This window comes from Peromyscus leucopus, chromosome 19 (genome assembly GCF_004664715.2).
Source record: "Peromyscus leucopus breed LL Stock chromosome 19, UCI_PerLeu_2.1, whole genome shotgun sequence".
NCBI classification, from domain to species: Eukaryota; Metazoa; Chordata; class Mammalia; order Rodentia; family Cricetidae; genus Peromyscus; species Peromyscus leucopus.
Window position 1 is genome coordinate 63259144 of NC_051079.1, and position 22943 is coordinate 63282086.

General features: G+C 49.4%; 1 protein-coding gene across 4 annotated transcripts in view; it reads right to left on the reverse strand.

Moving 5' to 3' along the window:
* The window catches only part of Ctif (cap binding complex dependent translation initiation factor), a 264453-nt gene that overhangs the window by 186447 nt on the left and 55063 nt on the right, over window positions 1-22943 (reverse strand). For 2 of the 4 annotated variants that reach the window (XM_028871952.2, XM_028871950.2), the window contains exons 2-3: window positions 21589-21797; window positions 3877-3951 (exon numbers count right to left, since the gene is read on the reverse strand). In XM_028871952.2, coding sequence (XP_028727785.1) covers window positions 3877-3951; window positions 21589-21768 — 255 coding nt within the window. In that variant the 5' untranslated portion in view covers window positions 21769-21797. The remainder of the gene's footprint in view (window positions 1-3876; window positions 3952-21588; window positions 21798-22943) is intronic. The other 2 variants (XM_028871951.2, XM_037197207.1) reach the window with 2 other exon arrangements.

Here is a 22943-nt window from a genome sequence, read left to right on the forward strand (position 1 = left end):
TGATGACCTCTGCTTCCCTGGTATCAGTGGCCCAAGTGTGGCAGCCAAAGGAACAGCTTGCTCTTAGAAGCAATTGTCCCCATGGGTGAACATGGGTTTTTAGAACAACCCTGTCATCCTAACCCCAGAGAGCTCACAGACTCTGTGAGGCCGAAGGAAGGGGCCTGCCAAGGAATGCCTGCACAGCCTGAGTGTTGGTCAGTGCATGCAAGGCCCCATGCCGGGGAGCGCTGAGATGTGGAGACAGTAGCACCCCCTTTCTTTGGGTTAACTGAGGGGGCAGGTGGGAACAGAAGACAGCTTGACTGTGACATGAACTAGTATAAGGATGTCTGCCTTGCTAGAAGAGTACAGTAAGGAATTTGGATGTGCTAACAGGGGAAGATGTTCATGCCTACTGATACACTCTTCAGAAGGCAGTTCCGTGGTCCTCCTCAACCTAAGCCTGCAAGTAACCCAAGGCCAGGCAGGGCAGTCACAGGCCGGATACCCGGGGCTTTCCTGTGACCTTCCCCAGGGGTCTTCATAGGATGGCTGCTTCTGGAGGAGAGTCAAGATTATAGGGTGAGACCTAGGGTGGCCTTGCCACCGGTGGGGCACAGAGGTGGCAGGAGATGCCATGGGTCATGGAAGAAAACCACACCCAAGAATGGCAGGCCCGCAGAGAGGAATCTGGAGCCAGCCTGACCTTCTTGAACTGTCAGACTGTTCCTCCATACTCACCTGGGCTAGGGGAAGGAGAGAAACCGACTTCCATCCTGTGACTGCTGTCCCATGTCACCCGGTACCCTGACTCTACACATCAAGCCCTTGGCTACCGACACAAGGTGCTGCCAGCCACTCTTGCCTCCCCGTGCAGGGTAGTGTGGCACCTCAGCCTTCCGTCAACAAGTGCTCTCTCCACGGCCCTGTGTAGCCCACACAACTCTCCACTGCCCCACAGAGATGTGTATCTGAGCTCAGAGCTCTTTTCCACCTGGGTCTTGGCCGTCTCCTTGAGAGTGAGGTCCCTGAAGGAGGAACCATGGCCTCACCCTAGACCCCTGACTACACTGCCTTGGCTCTGAGCAGTCTTTACAGTACCACACGTGCTTCAACCCAATGCAGCAAGCCAAGCCTCTCCCGCCCTCCAGCAAAGTCACTGCCAGTCCTCACCCCAACTTCAAGGTATAGGGCCATGTGGTTGCTGCTCATTGTGTGTGGGTGTGTCCTAGATTCTCCTGTACTTCCTCCTCCTAGGATGACCAGAAAGGCCCCCAGGTCAGGTGGTAGCAATGCTGGTGCTATTACTGCTAGCTACGACCAGCGAGTAGGTGGGTTCAGATTGTCACCTCCAGCCCAAGGTTCCTGCCCCACAGCGAGCCTGCCAAGACAGCATTTCAGTTTCTTCTCTATGCCCAGTGATACTTCATTCCGAAGAAAGCTGCCACCCGGGAGACTGCCCAGTCCCTCCCCAAAGCAGGGACTGTGGTCAGCTGGACCTCACAGTGTATGCAAGGCGCTTAGGTAGTGAAGAGCCACACACGAGCCCACTGGGGGACAGTCACCCCTCAAAGCCCCACCCCACCACACTGCCTAGTCCGACCCCTTCACCTGCTCTAAGTGGATGAACAGTGGAGCAAGAACAGCTCGGGGGAGACCAGGGTGGGGGATGGTGAGGGGCTGGGAGAAGGGCCTTCCTCAGCCTCCGGGGAGCCTGTCTGAAGTGACTGTGTAAGAAGGCAAGGGCAGAGAGAGAAAGGGGGTTCAGGAAAAAAGTAATAAACCAGAGAGAATGAAGGACCCTACCCTGGAAAATTCCAGAACTAGACATCTACTGATCGAGAAACACACAGTTCTTGTCTGGCTCCCCATCCCTGCTCGGAGCCACATCCAAGCCTGTATGTGCTAGAAGATGGGATGACAAGAGAAACTGGGCGGGGGTCCCCCGCCAAGGAGACAGCCGGAAGCGATGCCCTTCTAAGTGCATGAGCGGTAACGGGGCAGGCAGACGCCCCCTGTAGATACTGGGCAGTCAAGAGACCTGGTGTACGGTGCACAGGCCAACCTGGACAAGCCCCTTTCTCTGTGTATTCCATCCACAAATGGGAGAGATGTGCTAAAAGGACCCTCAGAGGCTACCCAGAATCCTCTTTTCATCTGAGGAAGATGGACTTAGCCACCAAGCAGCAGATCAGATACCAGAATCTAGGCTCCTGCCCCTAACCTGTCACAGAGCTATGTCCCCGCAGTTTAATATACATGTATGGAAAGGCCATAATGAAATAAAAAACTCCATATGATTAACATAAAAATTAAAAAAGGATTAGTCTCATGTTGATTAGTTTCATGTCAACTTGACACCAGCTAGAGTCATTTGGGAAGAGGGACTCTCAACTGAGAATATGCCTTCACAAGACTGGCCTATAGGCAAGTCTGCTGGGCATTTTCTTGATTAATGATTGATGTGGGAGGGCCCAGTCTACTGTGGGTGGTGCCAGTTCTAGGCATGTGGTCCTGAGTTGTCTGAGAAAGTAGGCTGAGCAAGTCAACGAAGAGCATTCCTCTATGATTTCTGCTTTGGTTCCTGCCTCCAGGTTCCTGCCCTGCTTGAGTTCCTGGCCTGACTTCCCTCAGTGACGGCCTGCATCTGGAAGTGTGGAAGTAAACTCCTTCCTGCCTAAGTTGCTTTTAGTCATGGTGTTTATCACAGCAACAGAAACCCTAACTAAGAAGGAAACAATTACAGAAATGCTATGAGAGTGAACTACAAGACAGTTATCGTCTGTCTCCCCTACACCTTGGGGCAGCAAAGCCCCGGAGCCTAAGAATGATTCAGAACTGAGGACACTGAGTACCTCCTTTGACAGAATAGAGATGGTGGTGGTGAGGCTTTGCTTTGCTGTTTATTCCTGAAGTGCTGGGGTGCAGGCTAGGGCCTGGGGTGCGGGCTAGGGCCTGGGGTGCGGGCTAGGGCCTGGGGTGCAGGCTAGGGCCTGGCCCATGCTAAGCAGGTGCTTGACCACTGAGCAATGGATTAGTTCTAACTAGCACAAGGGACCGAGGTGGGACCAAGCCAGTGGGCCAGGCAATGTGTCCCTGAAGCAACTGTAGGATCAGGAGCTGTGGAATCTGAGGTGGGAAGAGGCCAGCTCTGAGGCGGGGCTTGGCTAGGGAGAGTGATTTCTTCAGATCCTAACCCCGTGGTTTTTCACAGGCAGGCACAAGCTATCGGTGAGGGCAGCTGGAAAGGTAGCCCACCTAGGTCACCAGGACAGCTCTCAGGAGCGGCTGCCTCCCTTCTCTCCTGGCCACACAGCCCCCCAGGAACCCCTGGCCCTTGAAGTGTCAGAATATCTGGGCAGGAGAACACACACCCCTTGCCCCAGAACAGCTGCAGACTGAGGAGTCCAGACCTCTGAGATCCTCCACATGTTCCACTGGCCCAGCCCTTCGTAGACCCAGAAAAGGGATTCCCAAAGCACCCCATCATCAACTTCAAAACCCTGAGTCCCAGGGCTTGTGGGACCACCAGCATCAGCACCCAGATTCCCATTTGCTGACCTGACGTCATACAGTATTTCTTAAAATGATACATCACAGAGCGTCTCACCACCCTCCTCTCAGTGGACATCTAGGTTGTTACCAGATGCAGCATTCCATAAAAGGCCACTGAAGAGTAGTCTTCAGAATCCACGTGTTGTGGGTGGGGCCGTCCAAGGTGGCCAAGGAATCACGGGAGGCTTCCTACTGGCCCCCCACCCTCCCTGCTCCCATCTTTCTGCTTGCTCCCCTAATTCCCATCATCCATGAGCCACCCAAGGGCCAGCCCCAGGCTCCCAGAAAAGCAAGGCCCACGTGGCAGCTCCCAGATGGAGGACAGAGCTGGTTCCCTACCTGCTGTGGCGGGGCCCGCCCTCTGGAGAAGGAACAGCCGCCGCTGTCTAGCTGCTCTCTGCAGTCCGCAGTCCACTGCAGGCAGAAAGGAGGGGTTAGTGACTGCAGGGCGCGTTCTCACCCCCACTCTGCCTCCCAGCAGCCTCATTAGGAAGTCCGACTTGGCCTTTTCAGTGGCAAACCCACCCCTGAAGACGAGCGGGCCCAAGGTGGCCTATCTAAACACCACATCAAGGTGGCCCCTGGCTCCATGCCTGGGGAAGCCCCAAGTTCACAAAATATAACGTTCCAGCTCCATCTTTAAAGTCAAACCAAACATAACACCTAGTTATTCTGGACAGTGTCACCTCTGACCATCTGGCCAGGCTCCAGCCATGCTGGCTGTCTCTCCTGCTAAGGGTCACGGCTGGAGCTGGAAGGCAGCAAGTGTGTATAGCTCTATACACCCAGCTCCAGATGACTATGGATCTGGCATCGTGGAGAAACTGCAGACAGGTCTCAGAAGACAAGCTCAAGCTGAGGAATGTCCCAACGTGTGGCTGACTACCACCTACACATGAGTTCCCCAAGTCTGTCATTTGGAGGGCCCTAGGCCTCACTCTCTATTGGTGACTCAGAGTCTGTGGGGCTGGGGCCAAGGATCAGCATTTTGACAAACTCCCAGGAGCTGCACTGGAAGCCACCGAAATCCATGTGCTCTCTCCCACGCTGTTGTCTGTTCCATGGCCACGATAACGCTGGACAACTCCGTGAAGCCGTCCAGGACTACCGTCATTGCACAGACACTCGGAAGCAGGAAGACAGCCCACTGCCAAGTGCGTGCTAGCTTCAAGGTGCTGCTAGACATTAGCCAACCTCTGCCACACACTGACCTCAGCCTTCACTCCAAGTGGCATGCATGGCAGAAAGAGTACAACCTCAGTAAAAGCTGAGTAGGGAGGGCTCCAGGCCAGCAAGGCACACTGTGGCTGAGGTCAGTATGCCTAGGGCAGGAAAGACCTTACATTGTGATGCTGATGCCATACGCCAAGTTCAAGTGTACTCCAAGGAAATAAAATGAAAGGCACAGAGATAAACTACAGAGACCTGACTATAGTTCCTAGAAGCCAGATTTTTAAAAATTAAGTTAAGCAATATGCCTGACATAACCCAACACTTTCAAAATATTATTACTTAAATAGATAATAATTATAATAAAAAAAAAGGTGGGGCCCATGTCTGTAATCTCATCGTGAAGGAAGCCAAGGCAAAAGGATCCTGAGTTTGAGCTATATGGTAAGAGAAACAAAAGCAAATGCTAATTAGCCTTTTGACAACTCAACACAAATCTCGGCCTATCTGGGAAGAAGGAATCTCAACTGAGGAATTGCCTCCATTATAGTGGCCAGGAGGCAAGCCTGTGGAGCATTTTCTTGATTAGGGATTGATGTGGAAGAGCCCAGGCCACTGGGGGCAAGTGCTAGCCCTGGGCATGTGGTCCCGGGTTGTAAGAAAGCAGGCTGAGCAAGCTACAGGGAGAAAGTCAGCAGCCACCTCCTTCCCTGGCCTTCGCTTCAGCTCCTGACTCTAGGCTCCTGCCTTGAGTTCCTGGCCTGACTTCTTTGATGATTGACTGTGATGTCAAAGTGTAAGTCAAATAAGGTGTCTTGTTACAGCAACAGAAACCCTAAGACAACATTCTTTGTATACCTAAGGGCACACCTCATATTGGGTGAGCCACATGTGGCCAATCACTCTGTGCTGGACGGTAGGGTTCTGGAGAGAAGGCAAGGCATCAGGGCCACTTCATACCCATCCCAGCTCTCTCTGTACTGACGAGGCGGCCGTCTCTCAGGTTCCCTGGTGATCTGGACTCAGGCTAGGCTTCTCAAGACAGAAGATGGGAAAAGTCGGGCGTGCCCTGTCTCTACTTCTAAAGGCATACCTAACACCAAGTGGTCAGTCTTCGCTGCTCCAGCCCTCGCCCCATAGGCTTGCACACATGACCTTGACCCTGGCCTCTGGAAATACCATCTTCTTCCTTGGGCCTCATGTTAAGAGGTGGAACATGGGACCTGTAAGTAGCTGCTACTTTCTAGTAATTTAGCCTCTTAGGTCTTTTATACAGATAATCAATTCCCAGGATTATATTTCCTTGGATAGTCTCAAGGCACTTCTCCCTAAAGATTAACTAATTAACAACAGAGAAGCCCCCCAGCCACCACTTTAACCACCTAAGATCAATACTCCAGTGACACACAGCAGCAGCTCGGGCTCCTGATACTTCATGCTGAGCAGGGCATAACACTTTCGAGGGACCCCCCACCCCACCCCCCGCCAGTGCCAGCTTTAAAGTGATCATGAAAAATACCAGACAACCCAGATTACTGACTTTCACCAAAATCACAGGTGTCACCAAAGTGTCAAGACTATATAAGAAAAGGAAAATCCCAGCCAGGCGGTGGTGGCACATGCCTTTAATTCCAGCACTCGGGAGGCAGAGGCAGGCGGATGGGTCTCTGTGAGTTCGAGGCCCACCTGGGCTACAGAGTTCCAGGAAAGGTGCTAAGCTACACAGAGAAACCCTTTCTCAAAAAATAAAATTAAAAAAAAAATTAAAAAAAAAAAAGGAAAACCCAAGGAAATACCAGACAGGAAAACATGGACATTAAATACAAATTTGAATCTCAGGATAGAAGGACATGGTTCTTCATTCTGATGCTTGTGCCATGGTTGTGTGAAGCTGGGTGATATGGACCACTTGGAACTACTATTGCACTTTTGCTATGAGTCTAAAATAATTTCAAAAAGCAAAAGTAATATATATATATATACATATATATATATATATATATATACACATACACACACATACACAGACATATATTAAGGGCATTCCTTTGCTTTACATCTTGGCACAACTCCTCTCCTGGGTGGAGTCAGCTGAGGCTGACAGGGTAGGTACAGTCGAGGAGCACAGGGTGTGAGGGAAGCCCTGAGTGAGTGAATGTGTGCTGTTCACATAGGCACAGCCGTGTCAAGGACCCTACGGCCTCAGGCTCAAGGGGAATGGCAAAGCCTTCCTTGGGGGACCGAGAGCAAGCGCTGACAGTGTGTGTAGAAAATGTCCATCAGAGCTCCCCCTGCTGGATGTTTACAGCCTGAACACTGCTCCCTACTGAGGTTGCTTCTACTGTGGTAAGATAAACACACTTCCTTGGTCCAGCTGTGCACCATAATGTATGCAATAATCCTGCCTCTCTGTTCAGTTGTATGTGATAATAACCCTGCCTCTCTGTTCAGTTGTATGCAATAATAATCCTGCCTCTCTGTTCAGTTGTATGCGATAACCCTGCCTCTCTGTTTAGTTGTATGTGATAATAACCCCACCTCTCTGTTCAGTTGTATGCAATAATAACCCCACCTCTCTGTTCAGTTGTATGCAATAACCCCGCCTCTCTGTTCAGTTATATGCGATAATAACCCTGCCTCTCTGTTCAGTGGTATGCAATAACCCTGCCTCTCTGTTCAACTTCTATAATAAACAAGCCAAACTTCCAGAGTGCTGAAGTTTCTCCATCTGATAGCCCCGACCACCCAAACCCCAGCTTTGTGTCCGTGTGTCCATCTGTCTGTCATCCCTTCACTATACCAGACAGATCCAAATCCCTGAAGCCATGCAAGGACACAGCAAAGGAGTAAGGTGATTGCTAGCCTCTTTCCTTCTAGGAATCTCAGACACTGGCTGGACAGCATGGATGGGACATCCCATAATGTGGTGACTTGCAGGTGAGGGCAGCTCCTGCTAGGGAGGCTCTACATACATCTGTGTGCAAGCACATCCCCCCAGTGAGCCGGCCCAGGCCTAGCAAGGCAGCTCTATTGTATCCACCAGATCACTTCCTGAGTTCCTCCTTACAGAGCGTATGCCAGAACAAGTGGGGCAACATGCCTGCCAGCAGCAGCGTGGAGAGGGATGAGGACATGAAACAGAAATGAGGAAAAACATGATCTCCACAGGGGCTGGGAGGGGAAGGGCATGGATGGCCCACGAGAACACTCACAGGGTTCCCAGAGAAGGGTGATCCAGAGCTGGTGGGATCAAAATGGAGGCAGTGGGCGGCTTGGAGGCATACTTCAGCTGTGAGGCTATAAGAGTCAGCGCCATTTCCCCCACGGACACAGTATAGCTCTCACCAGGCAGCCCCTCCGTGGAGCGGCTAGGGAGGCAGAGCTGGCCCAGGGGGTAGTGGGTCAGGGCCAGGTTCCATGTTTCTCAGTGGTCGCGAAGTTGGAAATGAAGGAAGGGACTAGAGCGTGAGGGGCAAGCGGCAGAAAGTGAGTGCTCCGTGTAGGGAAAGGCGAACACAGTGGTGGCGCCCGCAGAACCATCAGACCCACTGAGTCTGACACAGCCCAGCCTCCAGCAGAACAGGGACTGTGGTTCTGCCTGAGCAGTACCCCTGGCACCCAAGGGAGCCATCAAGCACCCACTGGTCTTGCGGGGTTCCTATTCGAGTGGTCCAGCCCTGCAAAAGCCTGGGCTGCCATTTCCATATGGCTGCCCGAGTCACAGGGATGTGTGTCCTCAAAGCCCTGGTCCTCAAAACTCTGGGAACCCCTCTCCAAAAACTCCGCCAGCCTATGGCTGGATGCCACCCTTAGCGTTTTCTTTTTTTCTCATGTTATAGCCTGTATTGCCTGCTTCCTTTGGTCCTTCTGAGCTGCCTAGAGAGCTCCAGGTAGACTCCCCCAAACCTAGCTGAATCTGTTGGGACGGCTCTAGGGCGGAGTGGGCCCCTCCTCTCAAATTCTCAGTTCCAGCCTGAATCCGCACACATAGATCCCTTGTCCTTGAGGGCAAACGAACTCACATCTCAGACCTCTGGACCATGAAGGTCCTCTAGGGACTGGGGGTGGTATCCACCTTGCAAAGGTCCTCCAGCAAAAGAGTCAGGACACACAGGGAAATGGTGCATGTGGGAAAAACGCGCATGGAGTACACACCCCACGGCTTTAGACCTTCCGCCATAGCTGCTGTAATTTATATCTTAATTTAAAAATCTGGAATGACTATAGGACATGGGGTTAAGATTTGACAAACTCTGGAGTATTAGATGTTTATTCTGAACTCAAAATGCTCATTCCACCATTCTCTGCTCTTAATCTGTACATTAAAAGATACCGAACAATTCAAGCAGTACTCCAGGGTGAGCAACACTTTTTAGCAAACTTTGGGAAGAATGGGGAAGTCCACATGGTACTGAGCACTAGAGGAGGAGGTTTGGAGTAGGGTAGGCTGATGGTAAAGACACACACACACACACACACACGCACGCACGCACGCACGCACGCACGCGCACACACGCATGCACTTTTCAGTGTCGAAGCCCCCAGGGACTAGCCCCAGCCAACATCAAAGCTGATGACAGAGTAGCATCAGGTCCAGGTATTAGTTACTTTTCTCATCACTCTGCCCATACCTGACAAAGGAACTTAGGGATGAAGGGTTTGCTCTAGCTCACAGCTTTGGGGTATGCAGTTCATCCAGGTGGAGTTTATGGTGGTGAAAACTAAGGCTGGGACCCTTCACATCTCAGAGGATCAGGAAGCAGAGAGTGGACAGGAAGTGAGGCCAGGCTACTACATCTCCAGGTCCGCCTTCAGTGATCCAGGTGTCCTAGCAAGCCTCCACCTTCTAATGATCCCATAACCTCCCAAACATCAGCAGTCAGAGACCAAGCGTTCAAGCACTTGTGTTGTGGGATATTTGTACACGGTGTAATGATACAGTGCTGTGATTGGTGTAATAAAGAGCTGAATGGCCAATACCTAGGCAGGAGGTATAGGCAGGACTTCTGGGGACAGGAGGGACTCTGGGAAGAAGAAAGGTGGAGACACCAGGAGACACAAAGCAAGCAGGATGTGCAGGAGGAGAGATAACAGCCACGAGCCATGTGGCAGAATGTAGATTAATATAAATGGGTTAATTTAAATTATAAGAACTAGTTAGGAACAAGTCTAAGCTATAGGCCAAGCTTTCATAATTAGTAAGAAGTCTCCATGTCATTATTTGGGAGCTGGTAGGACAGAGAAAGACTCTTTACACATTTAAGAATCCTTGGAGGATATTTTACACTCAAACCATGCCACCATATCTTGAATCAGTAGAGGAACAAAATCACACGCACAAAAAAGGCCCCACTAAACAAAAACAAAAACAAAACAACCAAAAAAACAACAACAAACAAACAAGGTCATAAACAGTGTGCAAATGAGAACTTAGTATATGGTAAGTTTGCTCTTTGTTGACAAGAGTTCATGTAGTCCAGGCTGCCTTAAACTACCGATCCTCCTAACTTCTTCATCCAAGTGCTGGGGTTACAGTGTGTGCCACCACATCTGGCTGATAAAGACAGGATTTAAAAACAGAGGTTAGGAGAGACTCATCAATAACCATGTGAAGAAAAGATTGTCCTAGATGTTTATCATGTGCTATTCTTGGGAAACACGTTCCAAGTTGACTCAAAGCCCTGAGACAGGTTCAAACTACATCAACCATCAACATTTAAAACTCCTGTGTATGTGAGAGGAGTCAGAATGGAAGGACGGAAGGAAGGAAGGAAGGAAGGAAAGAAGGAAGGAAGGAAGGATGGAAAGAAAGAAGGGAGGAAGGAAGGAAAGAAGGAAGGAAGGAAAGGATGGATGGAAGGGAGGAAGGATGGAAGGGAGGGAGGGAGGAAGGAAGGAAGGAGTGAGGGAAGGAAGGAAGGAAGGAGTGAGGGAAGGAAGGAAGGATGGACAGACAGATGGAAGGCAGGCAGGCAGCTGAAGGCTACTTGCAGCATATATAGTCAAGGATTAATCACAAGAATCAATGTGGCTTTCATGTTAAACCTGTCAGCTTGTTAACATTTGGTCCTCAAGCCCTCCTGGATGCTTTTATTTTCCCTGTTTGGCACATGTGGAGACTGGGGCACAGTATGATTAAGTAACTTGTCCAGGATTACACCATCAAAAAGTGGCAGAATGGGCTAAGGGCAGAAATAGCTATGAACTCTAAGAGGAAAAAAAAAAAAAAAAGGCTGATTCTAAATGCAATGCTCAGTTTTGGTTTCAATGTTCTAACCAGATTCGGTTTTTGTTGGTTTCGTTTTTGCTATTGCTATAGTTTGGATATGAAGGATCTTCCACAAACACTCAAAAGTTAGGAACAGGCCCCCCGCTGTGTTCTATTTGTTGAGCAGTGACTGGATCCTGAGGCCTTGATCTGATGGGTAATTGCTTGGTAGATTCACACTACAGTGGTATTATTGGGAGGTGTGGTCTAGATGGAGGAAGTCAATCCCTGTCCCAGTCCCTTCCTGTCTCTCTTTGCTTCCTGGCTGCCAGGAGGACAGCGGCTTTCCTCTGGTGATGCTTTCGCCACAGTACTGGAGCTCACTACAGGCCCAGAAAAGGAGCCAAGCAACCATGGAACCATTCCTCTGGAAGCTTTCCATCCCAGAACGGCTTATGTCGTGTATTTGGCCACAGAGATTAGAGAGACTAACAGCTCCAAGGGTCTTATTGGAGAGCTGGTGAAATAAAGGTCCACAGATGAAGCAAGAGAGCAATAGCTGTCTTTATTCCCTCCACTGGGACCATGGCACCTTTCTTGTCCCTAGGAATACACTGAAGTGACTAGGGATAAAGGGGTCTCATGTCTGCAAACGATTCAGAGAGAAGTCATACATGTATGTATGTATATGTTGTTCTTCCAATTATTCCTTTAAAAGTAACAAATGTATATATAGTAAATATATAAATATATGTTTAGAGGCAGAGTAAAATGTGTTATATTAACAATTAGGGCCATGGGGTGAAGGCTATGCATGAATTCTCTGTACAGTATTATTGGGACTTTGTGTATTTTTAAAATTATTTCAAAATGAAACACACACACACACACACACACACAAGGTCATCTGACTCAAGGATTCTTAAGCTAGGGGATTCAGGGCTACCCACAGGGTTTTATGAAGGTCCACGTGCTGGGACCCTCCACTGTTTTTCAAAGTGACAGAGTTCTCTCCAGGCTTTAAGGAGGTCCTGATGCCCAGTTCACTGGCCACATCTCTCCTGTGCTCTGCGCTGGCCAGACTGACCTCTGCCCTGTGTCTCAATGTCGTCTACATCCCCATTCCAGAGCTCTGCTTTGGTCCTTCCCTCTGCATGGAGTACTCATTCCTAAGTAACCCCACTCTCTCACGGCCTCCAAATCTTCTCTCCAAAGCCTCCTTCCAACAGTCCTGGCCTCCATCCCCTTCTTGCTTCAGTGCCTGCCCCCATCACCCTATTTCACATCCTTCCTACCAGAAAGCAAGTTCTGGCAAGGCAGGGATCATGGCTGGTTCTGCTTATCACTGTGTTCCAGAACCTACACCTCTGCCTGAATGAATAAATGTTAGCTTGAGTTATATCGACTTCTGGGCCACCAGCAGGCAGCAAAAAAAGAACAAATTTAAACAACTGCATTTTATCCTAAAAGCCATCACCTAACAATGTATAGGAGATCACACTAAACAAACAAGTGCTGTGGGATGACTTGTATGTCCTGTGGGAGCCCTTCTTGGGTTCTTTGTGGCGTTACCCAGCAGGTCCGTATAGAGGATGATTAGGACCATGGGCCTGAGTGCAGGTGTTTGAGATGGTCTGCACTTGGCTGTGCTGGGGGATGGTCTGTATGTCAAGTTGTTCTGATTGGTCAATAAATAAAACCTGATCGGCCGTGGCTAGGCAGGAAAGATAGGCGGGACTAACAGAGAAGAGAAATAAAAGGACAGAAAGGCAGAAGGAGACGCTGCAGCTGCCGCAATGACCAGAGACGCTGCAGCCGCCGCCATGACCAGAGACACAGCAGTCGCCGCCATGACCAGCAGCATGTGAAGATGCCGGTATGCCACCAGCCACGTGGCAAGGTATAGATTTATGGAAATGGATTAATTTAAGCTATAAGCACAGTTAGCAAGAAGCCTGCCACGGCCATACAGTTTGTAAGCAATATAAGTCTCTGTGTTTGCTTGGTTGGGTCTGAGCGGCTGTGGGACTGGCGGGTGACAAGGATTTGTCCTGACTGTGGGCTAGGCAGGGAAAACTCGAGCTACAAACAAGCAAGCTAAAATTTATGTATATTAGCAGAGCAACTTTGTAAAAGGTGAACAAAAAAAATTCACAACAATTATCATCAGTCCTTGTCACAAAATGAGAGTGGATTATTTTTTTCCTGGTTTCCCAGTACTCTTTGTTTTTTCCAATTGTTGCTTTAAAACAGAAATAAATTTTACCAAAATGAAATTTAACATATTGGGAAAACATGACCAGTAAGTCAGTTAAAAAGTATTCAGTCTCACTAGAAGATGGACAGTGCAGAATAAAGTGGCGGCTGTCCCCACACACTGGTGCAGTTATGAAGGACAGAACAGTCATTTCTGGAGAACAGTTTGCCGAGAGTCACTAAAATGAATTCCACTCCCCAGCACCTACCCAAAGAAATACTTGATTTGTGCAGAAGGAAGCAAATCCTTCTACCATCGCACTAACTACCATCACACTAACTAGCACCGCACTAACTACCACCTCACTAACTACCATCGCACTAACTACCACCACACTACCACCTAACTAACTACCATCGCACTACCATCGCACTAACTAACTACCATTGCACTAAGTACCACCGCACTACCATCACACTAACTACCACTGCACTAATTAACTACCACTGCACTAACTAACTACCACCACACTAACTACCACCTCACTAACTACCACCTCACTAACTAACTACCACTGCACTAACTACCACCTAACTAACTACCATCGCACTACCATCGCACTAACTACCACCGCACTAACTACCATCACACTACCACCGCACTAACTACCATCACACTAACTACCATCGCTCTAACTGCCATCACACTAACTACCACCACACTAACTAACTACCACCGCACTAACTACCATCGCACTAACTACCGTCGCACTAACGTGTCATGCATTCCCAGGGGAAACTGGCAGGTCAAGTGGGCTCCTCACACTGAACGAAGGGCTAACCAGGCACCCACTACGAACCACTGGACAGCCACTTAACAGCACAGTGGATGCAGAAGCCTGGAAGAGTCCTCGGGTCTACAGGTTTGGGGAAATGTGAGTGCTGTATGATTTCTGAAATAGTGTATTTCTGTAAGTTGTATTATCAGAAGACGTCTAAATGGGTGAGAAAGTCAACAGACATGCGGCTGTGGAAAGGCTGTATTGAAGGGGATATTTATTGGTTTTTGTTTGTTTGCTTTTTGAGACAGGGTTTCTCTGTGTATCCTTGGCTGTCCTGGAACTAGCTCTGTAGACCAGGCTGGCCTCAAACTCAGAGATTCACTTGTCACTGCCTCCTGAGTGCTGGGATTAAAGGTGTGTGCCACCACCGCCTGGTAGATATTTGATTCCTGTGTGACATGCACAAAAATGCTCATGAAATTAAAAGAAATAATAATAAGAAGAAGCAAATAATGAATTTCCAATGCCCAGCCACTCATGGTTCTATTCATTCACTTCCATTAAGCCTTTCATGGCTGGCCCACCACTGAGCCAAGACAGCTGTGAAAATGGATCCCAGGATAGGGAAAAAATATATAGAAATGGAACAGCCAGGGGATGAAGGAATGGTGGGCAGGTGAACAGGGAGGCAGGATGGCAGGAGGAACATGGAGGGAAAGGAGGAACGCCACATAAGAAGGAGCCAGGAAGCCAATGAATGCTTTCATCCCCTCCCACAGATTAGCGCTGCCAAGCTTCTTCATTAAAGAATCCTTGGAATTTAGACAGAACCCAGGACGGTTGCCTGTCTCCCAGCATCAAAAAGGACTTCAGGAAGCTGTCTTCAGGCTCTGTAGCCCTTAATTCAACCTGTTTGAAAGTTTATTAGAAACTGTGCCTTTAATAAATGTGCCAGCCGTTGGCCACATTCACACATTCTGTCCTCCCAAGAGAGCCCATCTGGCCTTGGAGAAGGGAGAAAGCCATGTCCCACCTGAGGTGTTAACTCTACCGGAATATCAGAGTCACAGGGGCCTACACATAGGTTACTATTCAGGTTCTTCCTCAATCGACCGCATCTCTGGTTGTAGGGACCAGTCATCAACGTTTTCTAAAACGTCCTTATGATCCTGCTTAGCTGGTTGCAAATGCTGCCTTGGTGAATTATCATCCGATCACCTACCAACATCAGAGGTGCCACACATTTCCCACCTTAGCGTCCCCACCTCCCCTACAAAGGGCCAATGGCCAATGAGATTGAGTCCTAATTATCTTCTATACATTAACGTCCTGACACTATCCTTCACAGCTGGGAACAAGAAGGTGGGATGGGGGTGGGCCTCCAACACCAAGAAAGAAGAGGGCTGTGACCACTTTCTAAGTCTGTGTCTCAATTTCCCACATGAAGAACAAAAGTCATTCTCCTAAGGATGAAGTGAGGACAACCTTTTATTTAATTAAAAAATTATCTTATGTGTGTGGATATTTTGTCTGCATGTATATCTTTGTACACATACATGAATGGTGCTTGTAGAAGCTGGAAGAGGGCATTGGGTCCGTTGGAACTAGAGTAACAGATGGCTGTGAGCTGTCATGTGGGTGCTGGGGAGTGAACCCAGGTCCTCTGGGAGAGCAGCCAGTGCTCTTAATCTCTGAGCCATCTCTCCAGCTCCAAGGAAAATATTTAAGATGCGACTTTGAGAACTCAGAATCCATTAAAAGACTTTTAAAAATACTTTAACTTTTTAAAAATTGATGTGTGTAGCATGTGTGTCTCCATGCGTAGATGCCACACTTGTGCAAGAGAAAAGACCATCTAATGTTGGCGAAAGGGTGTAATTTTAAATGTGGCTTTAGGGAAGAATTGGGATACTACAAACATACACGGTTACTTGTTTCTTTTCATCACTTTTCCTGTTGTAATGATAAATCACTATGACAACGTCTCACAGGAGAGGATCTGTCCTGGTTTACAGTTCAAGAGTACAGCCTGTCATGGTGGGGAGGTCAGCGGACAAGAGCTTGTGGTCCTATCACATCGCAATGGAGAACACAGAGCAGTGAACTTGTATTAGTGCTCAGCTCACTTTCTCTGCTTTGTCCAGTTCAGGATCCCTTGCCCAGGGAATGGTTCTGCCCACAGTCAAGATGGGCTTTCCCACATCATTCTCTATAATCAAAGACAATCATTCGTAGGCATGCCTAGAGGCCCATCTCCCAGGTGATCCTAGACTCTTTCAAGTTGACAAATAATAACTATCACATCATCTTAGAGAAGGGAAACTATCTGTCCATCTATTTATCTATTATACCCACCTACCCATCCATCCACCCATCCATCCATCCATCAATCCATCCATCCTTCTACTTATCTATCTACCTATCATCTACCTATCCACCCATATGGTGTAGTTTGGATATCTTCCAAAGCCTCATGGTTGAAGGCTTGGTCTCCAATATATTCTCAAAGGTAAGGCTTTGGAGAAGTAATTGTAGGGTGCTGATCAAATCAGTGGATCCATCCACACTTAAGTGGAAACTGTGGGAGGTAGGACATGATTGGAGGAAGCAGGGCCATGTCTTTGAAGGGTGTGTATTTTCTCCAGCCTCTTCAGCTGTCTCTCTTTCTCCTGTCTGCCAGGGGGTATACAGCTTTCTTTCCCCATGTTCTCTGCCATGTTCTGCCTCACTGCAGCCCAGAAACAGTAAGCCAGCTGACTATGACTGAAACATGACAGAAAAGAAAGTCCAGGCATCCCATTACAGCAATGAAAAATGAAAAATCTGTTTCTCCATATCTCTCTCTCTCTCTCTCTCTCTCTCTCTCTCTCTCTCTCTCTCTCTCTCTCTCTCTCAACCTATCCACTTGTCTGTCTTTCTAGTGTTGCTAGGTGAGAGGTGAAAGTATCATGAGGCATTTTCCTTCTAAATGTTCACTATCATTGCTCAGATTAAAAAAAAAAATCACCAATAGAAGAATATTCTTTTCCACCTCCTTAAACTTTCTTCTCAAGGTTACCAAGAATTTTAACGAATTTTCTTTCTCAGAAATATCAAAACATCACCACAGACAGGCAGACAGAGACATTCTTTGTGTGTCTGTGTTTTTAAAATTCCATTTAAAAAAGTCATCAGATTAAATAAAAACAGGCAAAGTGCATTAGCAGAACTATTTCCTACAGAGCTGTGTCAATAGCGATTATTTTTTTAAACAAATGTCTCTGGAAGATGGGTCTAACCTTGTCCCCGAGTAAAGGTGGCCACCACTGTCCCTCCTCTGGATGTTTGGGGGCCTGGGGAGAGGGACTTGAGAGGGACTGGGGACAAGTCCCTCTTCCTCCAGCAGCGGATGGTCTGCAATCATGCAAGGCGTTTGCACTCGTCAAACTTCAGAGCAGGCAAAACCTTTAAGGACTGTGCCCTAATGTCACAAAGGGCGGTTCCCCTGACTGCAAACCTTAACATCCCGTCTAAAGCCCCTCCAGAGGCCTGGCTATCTGGATCTATTGCAGATCCAGGCATCTAAGTGCGAGTCAGGTCCATCTGAGCCAGCAGCAGGAAGAAGTGCAGAGCTAGCCTGTGGACATTCCACTACCTGCTCACCCTCCCTGCTCACCGGGAGTCCTCTGTCTCTGTCTCTGTCTCTGTCTCTGTCTCTGTCTCTCTCTCTCTCTCACACACACACACACACACCCCTCAGCAGTCCTCAGGCAGACAAGGGGTATAGAAAGGCCCCTTCTTCTCAAAGTGTCTCACAACAACTGCTCTGGTCAGACTCTCCTGCTCCCACAGGTTGCTTGTCAGGCGAGGCCTGCTGGCTTCCTCGGACTCTCTCCTTGCAAGAGTATATTTCAGCTGGAGAAACCTTCCAAGAATGCCCTACTGTGGGCCCCAGGTCCACACAGGAAGCAGGCAGTGTATGGCACCAAGTGCCACATTAGGCCCATAGAGTTACACCTGCGGTGTAACTAAGGACATCAGCTCAGACGTTTCCGTGTATCTACAGCATTTCCTTCTTTTGAAATCAATTTGATTTAGAAATAGGTAGGAGATTAGCCAGACCTCTGTGTGTGTACAAGGACATTTCCCAAGACAGATCATGCTATCACTGATGAAATGAACTGCTGAGTCCATAGATGGATTCAGATTCTGAGCAGACTACGGGGAGGTGGCAGAATTGTGGATGGCGGGGCCTGGTTGGAGGAAGATCTATGTGGTGGTGGTGGTGGTGGTGGTGGTGGTGGTGGTGGTGGTGGTGGGGCTGTATCTTGCCCTGGACTTTCTGTTATTATCCACTCTGCTTCCTGTCCCCACAATGTGAACTTCTCTGTTCTTCTACACTCTCCCCAACCATGATGAAGCAAAACCTCTAAAACTGTGAGATAGACACATTCTTCTCTATTGAAAAAAAAAATGTTCTTTTCTGTATATGGTGTGTGTGAGTGTGAGTGTGTGTGTGTGTGTTGTGTGTGTGTGAGTGTGAGTGTGTGTATGTGTATGTATGTGTATCAGAGGATAACCTTTCGCCTTGTCTGAGACAAGGTCTCTTTCTAGTTTTATCATTAGCTGCTGTGTACACCAGGCTAGCCAGCCCATGATATGTACACCAGGCTAGCCAGCCTGTGATGTGTACACCAGGCTAGCCAACCTGTGATGTGTACACCAGGCTAGCCAGCCCATGAACTTCAGCTGATTCTCTTCTCCCCCTATTGCACAGCTGGATGAATGAATACCAGGATTGCAGATATGTGCTACCGTGCCCAGCTTCACACTGGTCCTAAGGATTTGAACTCAGGTCGTTACGCTCGAGTACAAGCACGTTACCCATGGAGCCATTTCTCAAGCCCCCCTCTAAGTGTTTAATGTGAGGTATTTCATCACAATGAAGCAATTGTAACTCACACATTGCCACAGACAGCCCAAGCAGATGAAATTTCCTTGGCTTTCAGGTCCAGGTCATGATATTGCTAACTGTATAATAGAGTGGCTTAAATTAAGAAATGAAATAGTACAAATAAACCAACACCCCCAGACACGCACGCTCCTCTCATCTCGAGGTCTTTTATAGATCAGGTCAGTGTGCCACCCACTGCGTTCCTCCTGGATGGCAGCCACCTCTCCCTCGCCCTGTTGTCCTTCCATGTGCTTTCAGAGAGCCTGGCGATGGTTGAGTGTTCCGAGCTATAGGCCTCTGTGCTGGCTTCCCCCCCTCCCCCCAAAGACTCCCAGGCTCACTTCACCCCTTCCTTTCAATTCTTGCACCCCTCAAACACCTTGACCTCAGGACTCCTCTTCTGGACTTGCAGCCCTCTCTCTCTCTGGTACCAGGACCCCAGCAATGCTTCATCCCCAGGGCCTGCACTCCATTACAGCATTTACTACCTTCCCTTGGCTGGGTATCCCGTTACATCCCTGGCCTTTCTCCCGGTTTCCCTTCACAGTACTTCAACCTCGGCTAAGACCACCTTCCTAACTCTGCAGCAGCCCTGAGGTGGCCGGAAGTCCCTGGAAACTCGCTGGCCTCTGCTGCAGGCGTCGTTTCTCATATGTGGTGGCAGGGTGGTAGACAGATCCAGTGCTCTGCTTGCTCCCCTCACCCTGGACCATTCCCTGTCTCTTGCACATAGCCTGTCTGTGATCCCATTGGCCCTCACTTCTGCAACACCCCCGCATCACTGTCTCCTTCAGTTGAGCTCCTAGTGACGGCACCAAGCCTGGTCATCAGCAGCCTCCTGCTGCTGCCGGTGTCCACCTCCATCTCTCCACGGGCACCTCCCCAGCCACCGCCACTCGTGATCCAGTTGTCCCTTCAGTGATGCTGGCCCTCTTCTCCACATCCTAGCAGCAGTCCCAAAAGTTACCCATCCCTCCGCCTATTTCCTAAACCCCTCTTCTTCCAGACTCCGGGCGTTGCACCCACCCTGGCTTTCTTCTGGCCAGCTCTCACTGGCTCCTCCTCTTCTTGCATCTATCCTGGGGTTCCTGACCCAGGATCAGCCCTGTACCTCTCCTGTCCACATGGTCCCCTTCTCCTCTCTACCTCATCAGCCTGAGCCACATCCCCATTCCAGCACCAAATCCTCTGGTTGGGTCTTGGCTCCTCTTCCGGCCCCACCTTTGATATGCTCCCTCAGTCCACAGCTCTTTATGCACCATCCCCGACCTCCTTCCCATCATTCACTGACCTCACCCCGACCCCTCTATAATACTACAGACTAGCAACTCTCTTGAGAAGTCCTTACCATTGGGTGTGAACTGTCCCCTTAAGGCCGCTCTCTAGCTCCCTTAATGCTGTGCTTAAATCTGTTAGAGCATCTGATGTAAAAACAAAACAAAACAACTCCAACTTTGCTTCGATAAACAAACAAACAAGCCCCGGCCTCCGGCTCCTCAGCCCCTTAGTTTAGCCTTCCCAGCTGAGATGCTCACAGGCACAGGAACAGAAATCCATGAAGGCAGCGGGGCTTTTACTCATTCCCAACTCCAAGATCTCCCAGATCCCTCAAGAGTGTGGGTGCACCACCCACCCCTGTGCGTCGATTGGGTAACGAGCAGATTATGGTCTCACATACTCATTGCTTTAGACCATCAAGAACACTAAGGAAAACAGCAGGGGACTGCCTTCTGCCCCCAGCGCCCCATGGAATGGAACAGGGGAGTCCTGTTTCCTAATGATTTCCAGGCTGACTCCTGGTCTGGGCTTCATTCTGGCTCCTAAAAAGCTGGGAGACTCTAGATTTTCTCCCCGCTGGGCAGTGAGCCAGGTGGTTGCCTTTGGCTTTTCTCTAAGGCAGGGATCCCAAGTGATTCATCATTTACTTGACTACCCAGGTGTGAGGGGGCAGCTACGGGAGGGGCCCCTGATACGCTGACCCTGGACAGAAGAGAAGGTCCTTTCTTGCCTCCTCGTATGGGTGGCTGCTGTCCTTGTCACCCTTGTCTTTCTTGACATTCCAGCGCTCTAGAGACAGCAGGTTAATACCATTTGACAGATAGGGAAACTGAGTCTCTGATATTGGGGGCTTTGCCCAAGGTCAAATGAGCAGCTAGAACCAAGTCTGGAAGTAACTCGGAAGAATATTTTGGAGATGTACTGTGTTGGGCGAACGTGTGTGATAACAGATTGCTAAAGACATCACAGCCCATAGCTTTCCAAGTAAGATCACCTCCTCTGCAAGGCCAAGCTGAACCAGACGGACCCAAGGGGTGAGATCACCCTGAGACTCTTCTCTGAACGCCTCGTGCATCTAAGTGCATAGGCGTGTAGCATTCCATAGAGCAGTACAGAAGACACACTGCACAGACTAACAATAACTATCTGCAGTTGAAACCAGACACAGTCACAAGTCACACGTCTCCAAAGACATGCATTATGGGTAACTAGGATCTCCAGAGCTGCTCTAGAATGTAAGCTTATGGAGAACAAGAAGTAGTGCTCAGCACATGGTAGGGTGGGTAACAAACGTATGTTAAGAGACAGGTAGTCTGGTTGGGTCCCAGAGGTGGGTCCTCTCTTCCAGAACTCTGAATGCTGAGTCAGGTGGGACCCCCATTCCCCAGCCGCGTAGGTAGAAACGATAGGACACTGTCAGAAATAAGGTCCCTGGTATCACCTCTCTGAGTCTGTCAAGCCCCTGGACCTGGGCCAGCATTCACCTGGGAGATGTGGGACTGTGTCCTCTGGCTCTCGCCGTCACCTTCTGTCTTGTCCGTCAGCAGCCCCTGCACCTGGTACTCCAGCACATAGCTGTCAATGAAGCGCTCCAGTTCCTCGATCTCCTGGGAGCGGCTGCTTCCTGCCTCGGAGGAGGCCGATGCGGCTGACGAGTTCTCCATCCCTCCAGCTCAGGGGCCTGGGCTGGCTGCTGGGGAAGAGGACAGACAGCCTCCGTGAGATGCTGCTGGGGGCCAGGACAATGCCCCACTTGAGAAATTCTCTCCACTCTTAGAAGCAATTTGGTCTCCCAGTTGCGGGAAAAGTTAGTGGACTATTATTGGCTTATCTTTAGCATCATCAAGAATATGCCGAGTTCCCACCAGGAAGGGAAAGAAACTGAGGCTAGAGGAGGCAGGGACTTGACAGGAGTCCACAGAATGGAGCGTAGGCTGGGCCTGCTATGGCAGCCTGTGGCCCCTCCTCTGGGCTCTCCCAGGCACACGGGTCTCATGGACACATGTCACCCGAGGAAGCTGGGCATGGGAATGATCCCACCCTGGCCCACAGAGGCAAGAACAGGAATTGTGATTCATTTGGATCTTGCAATATTTCGGTACCCAGAGGGGGAAGAAAGGACTGTTCCATGGGCCCCTCTTGGACAGCTATTATATCCACACTCTCTTTTTGGCACCCTCCTAATCTGGTTGCTGTTGTTCAATCTGACCCAGGGACAATTGATAGCACCTCACTTCAGGTGCCACCTGCTCGGGGCTGTTCAGACAGGAGACAGCTGCGGGACCCACCTGGCCCCTGATCCCTGTGACCTGGAGGCCTAAGGATCTAGCACCTCACAGGGACATTCTAGACAGGAAGGAAGCTCTACCTTTTCGTCTCAGATGACGATTCCGAGGCAGCGGCTGTGTGACCCGCAGTGGGCCTGAGCAGACTGAGCCCCAGCTGTTTATAGTAGTGACCAGACCTCCAGGACCCCTCTCCTGCTCTCTCTGTCTTCTGCTGAAGTCACTCCTGGGAAACCGACCCTCAAGGCAACCAAACCCTAAGCAGGTGCCAGACAGGTCCTTCTCCCTGCTCTCAGGCTCCGATCTCCTATGTCCTGTCCATCAACTATTTTCCCACTGTGCTTAAAATGCACACGAACGTTCTTTCAAGTATGTTCTCAATAGCTTGAAGTATGGTCACAATGTTATGTAACTATGACTACTGACCATTTCCATTTCCATAACTTTTTCATTATCCCAAACAGAAGCCCTTCACCCACTCCACATTAACCCTTCATCCCCTGGCCAGACCCTGGTAATCCCACCTTCCTTCTGACTCGATGACTCCCTTATTC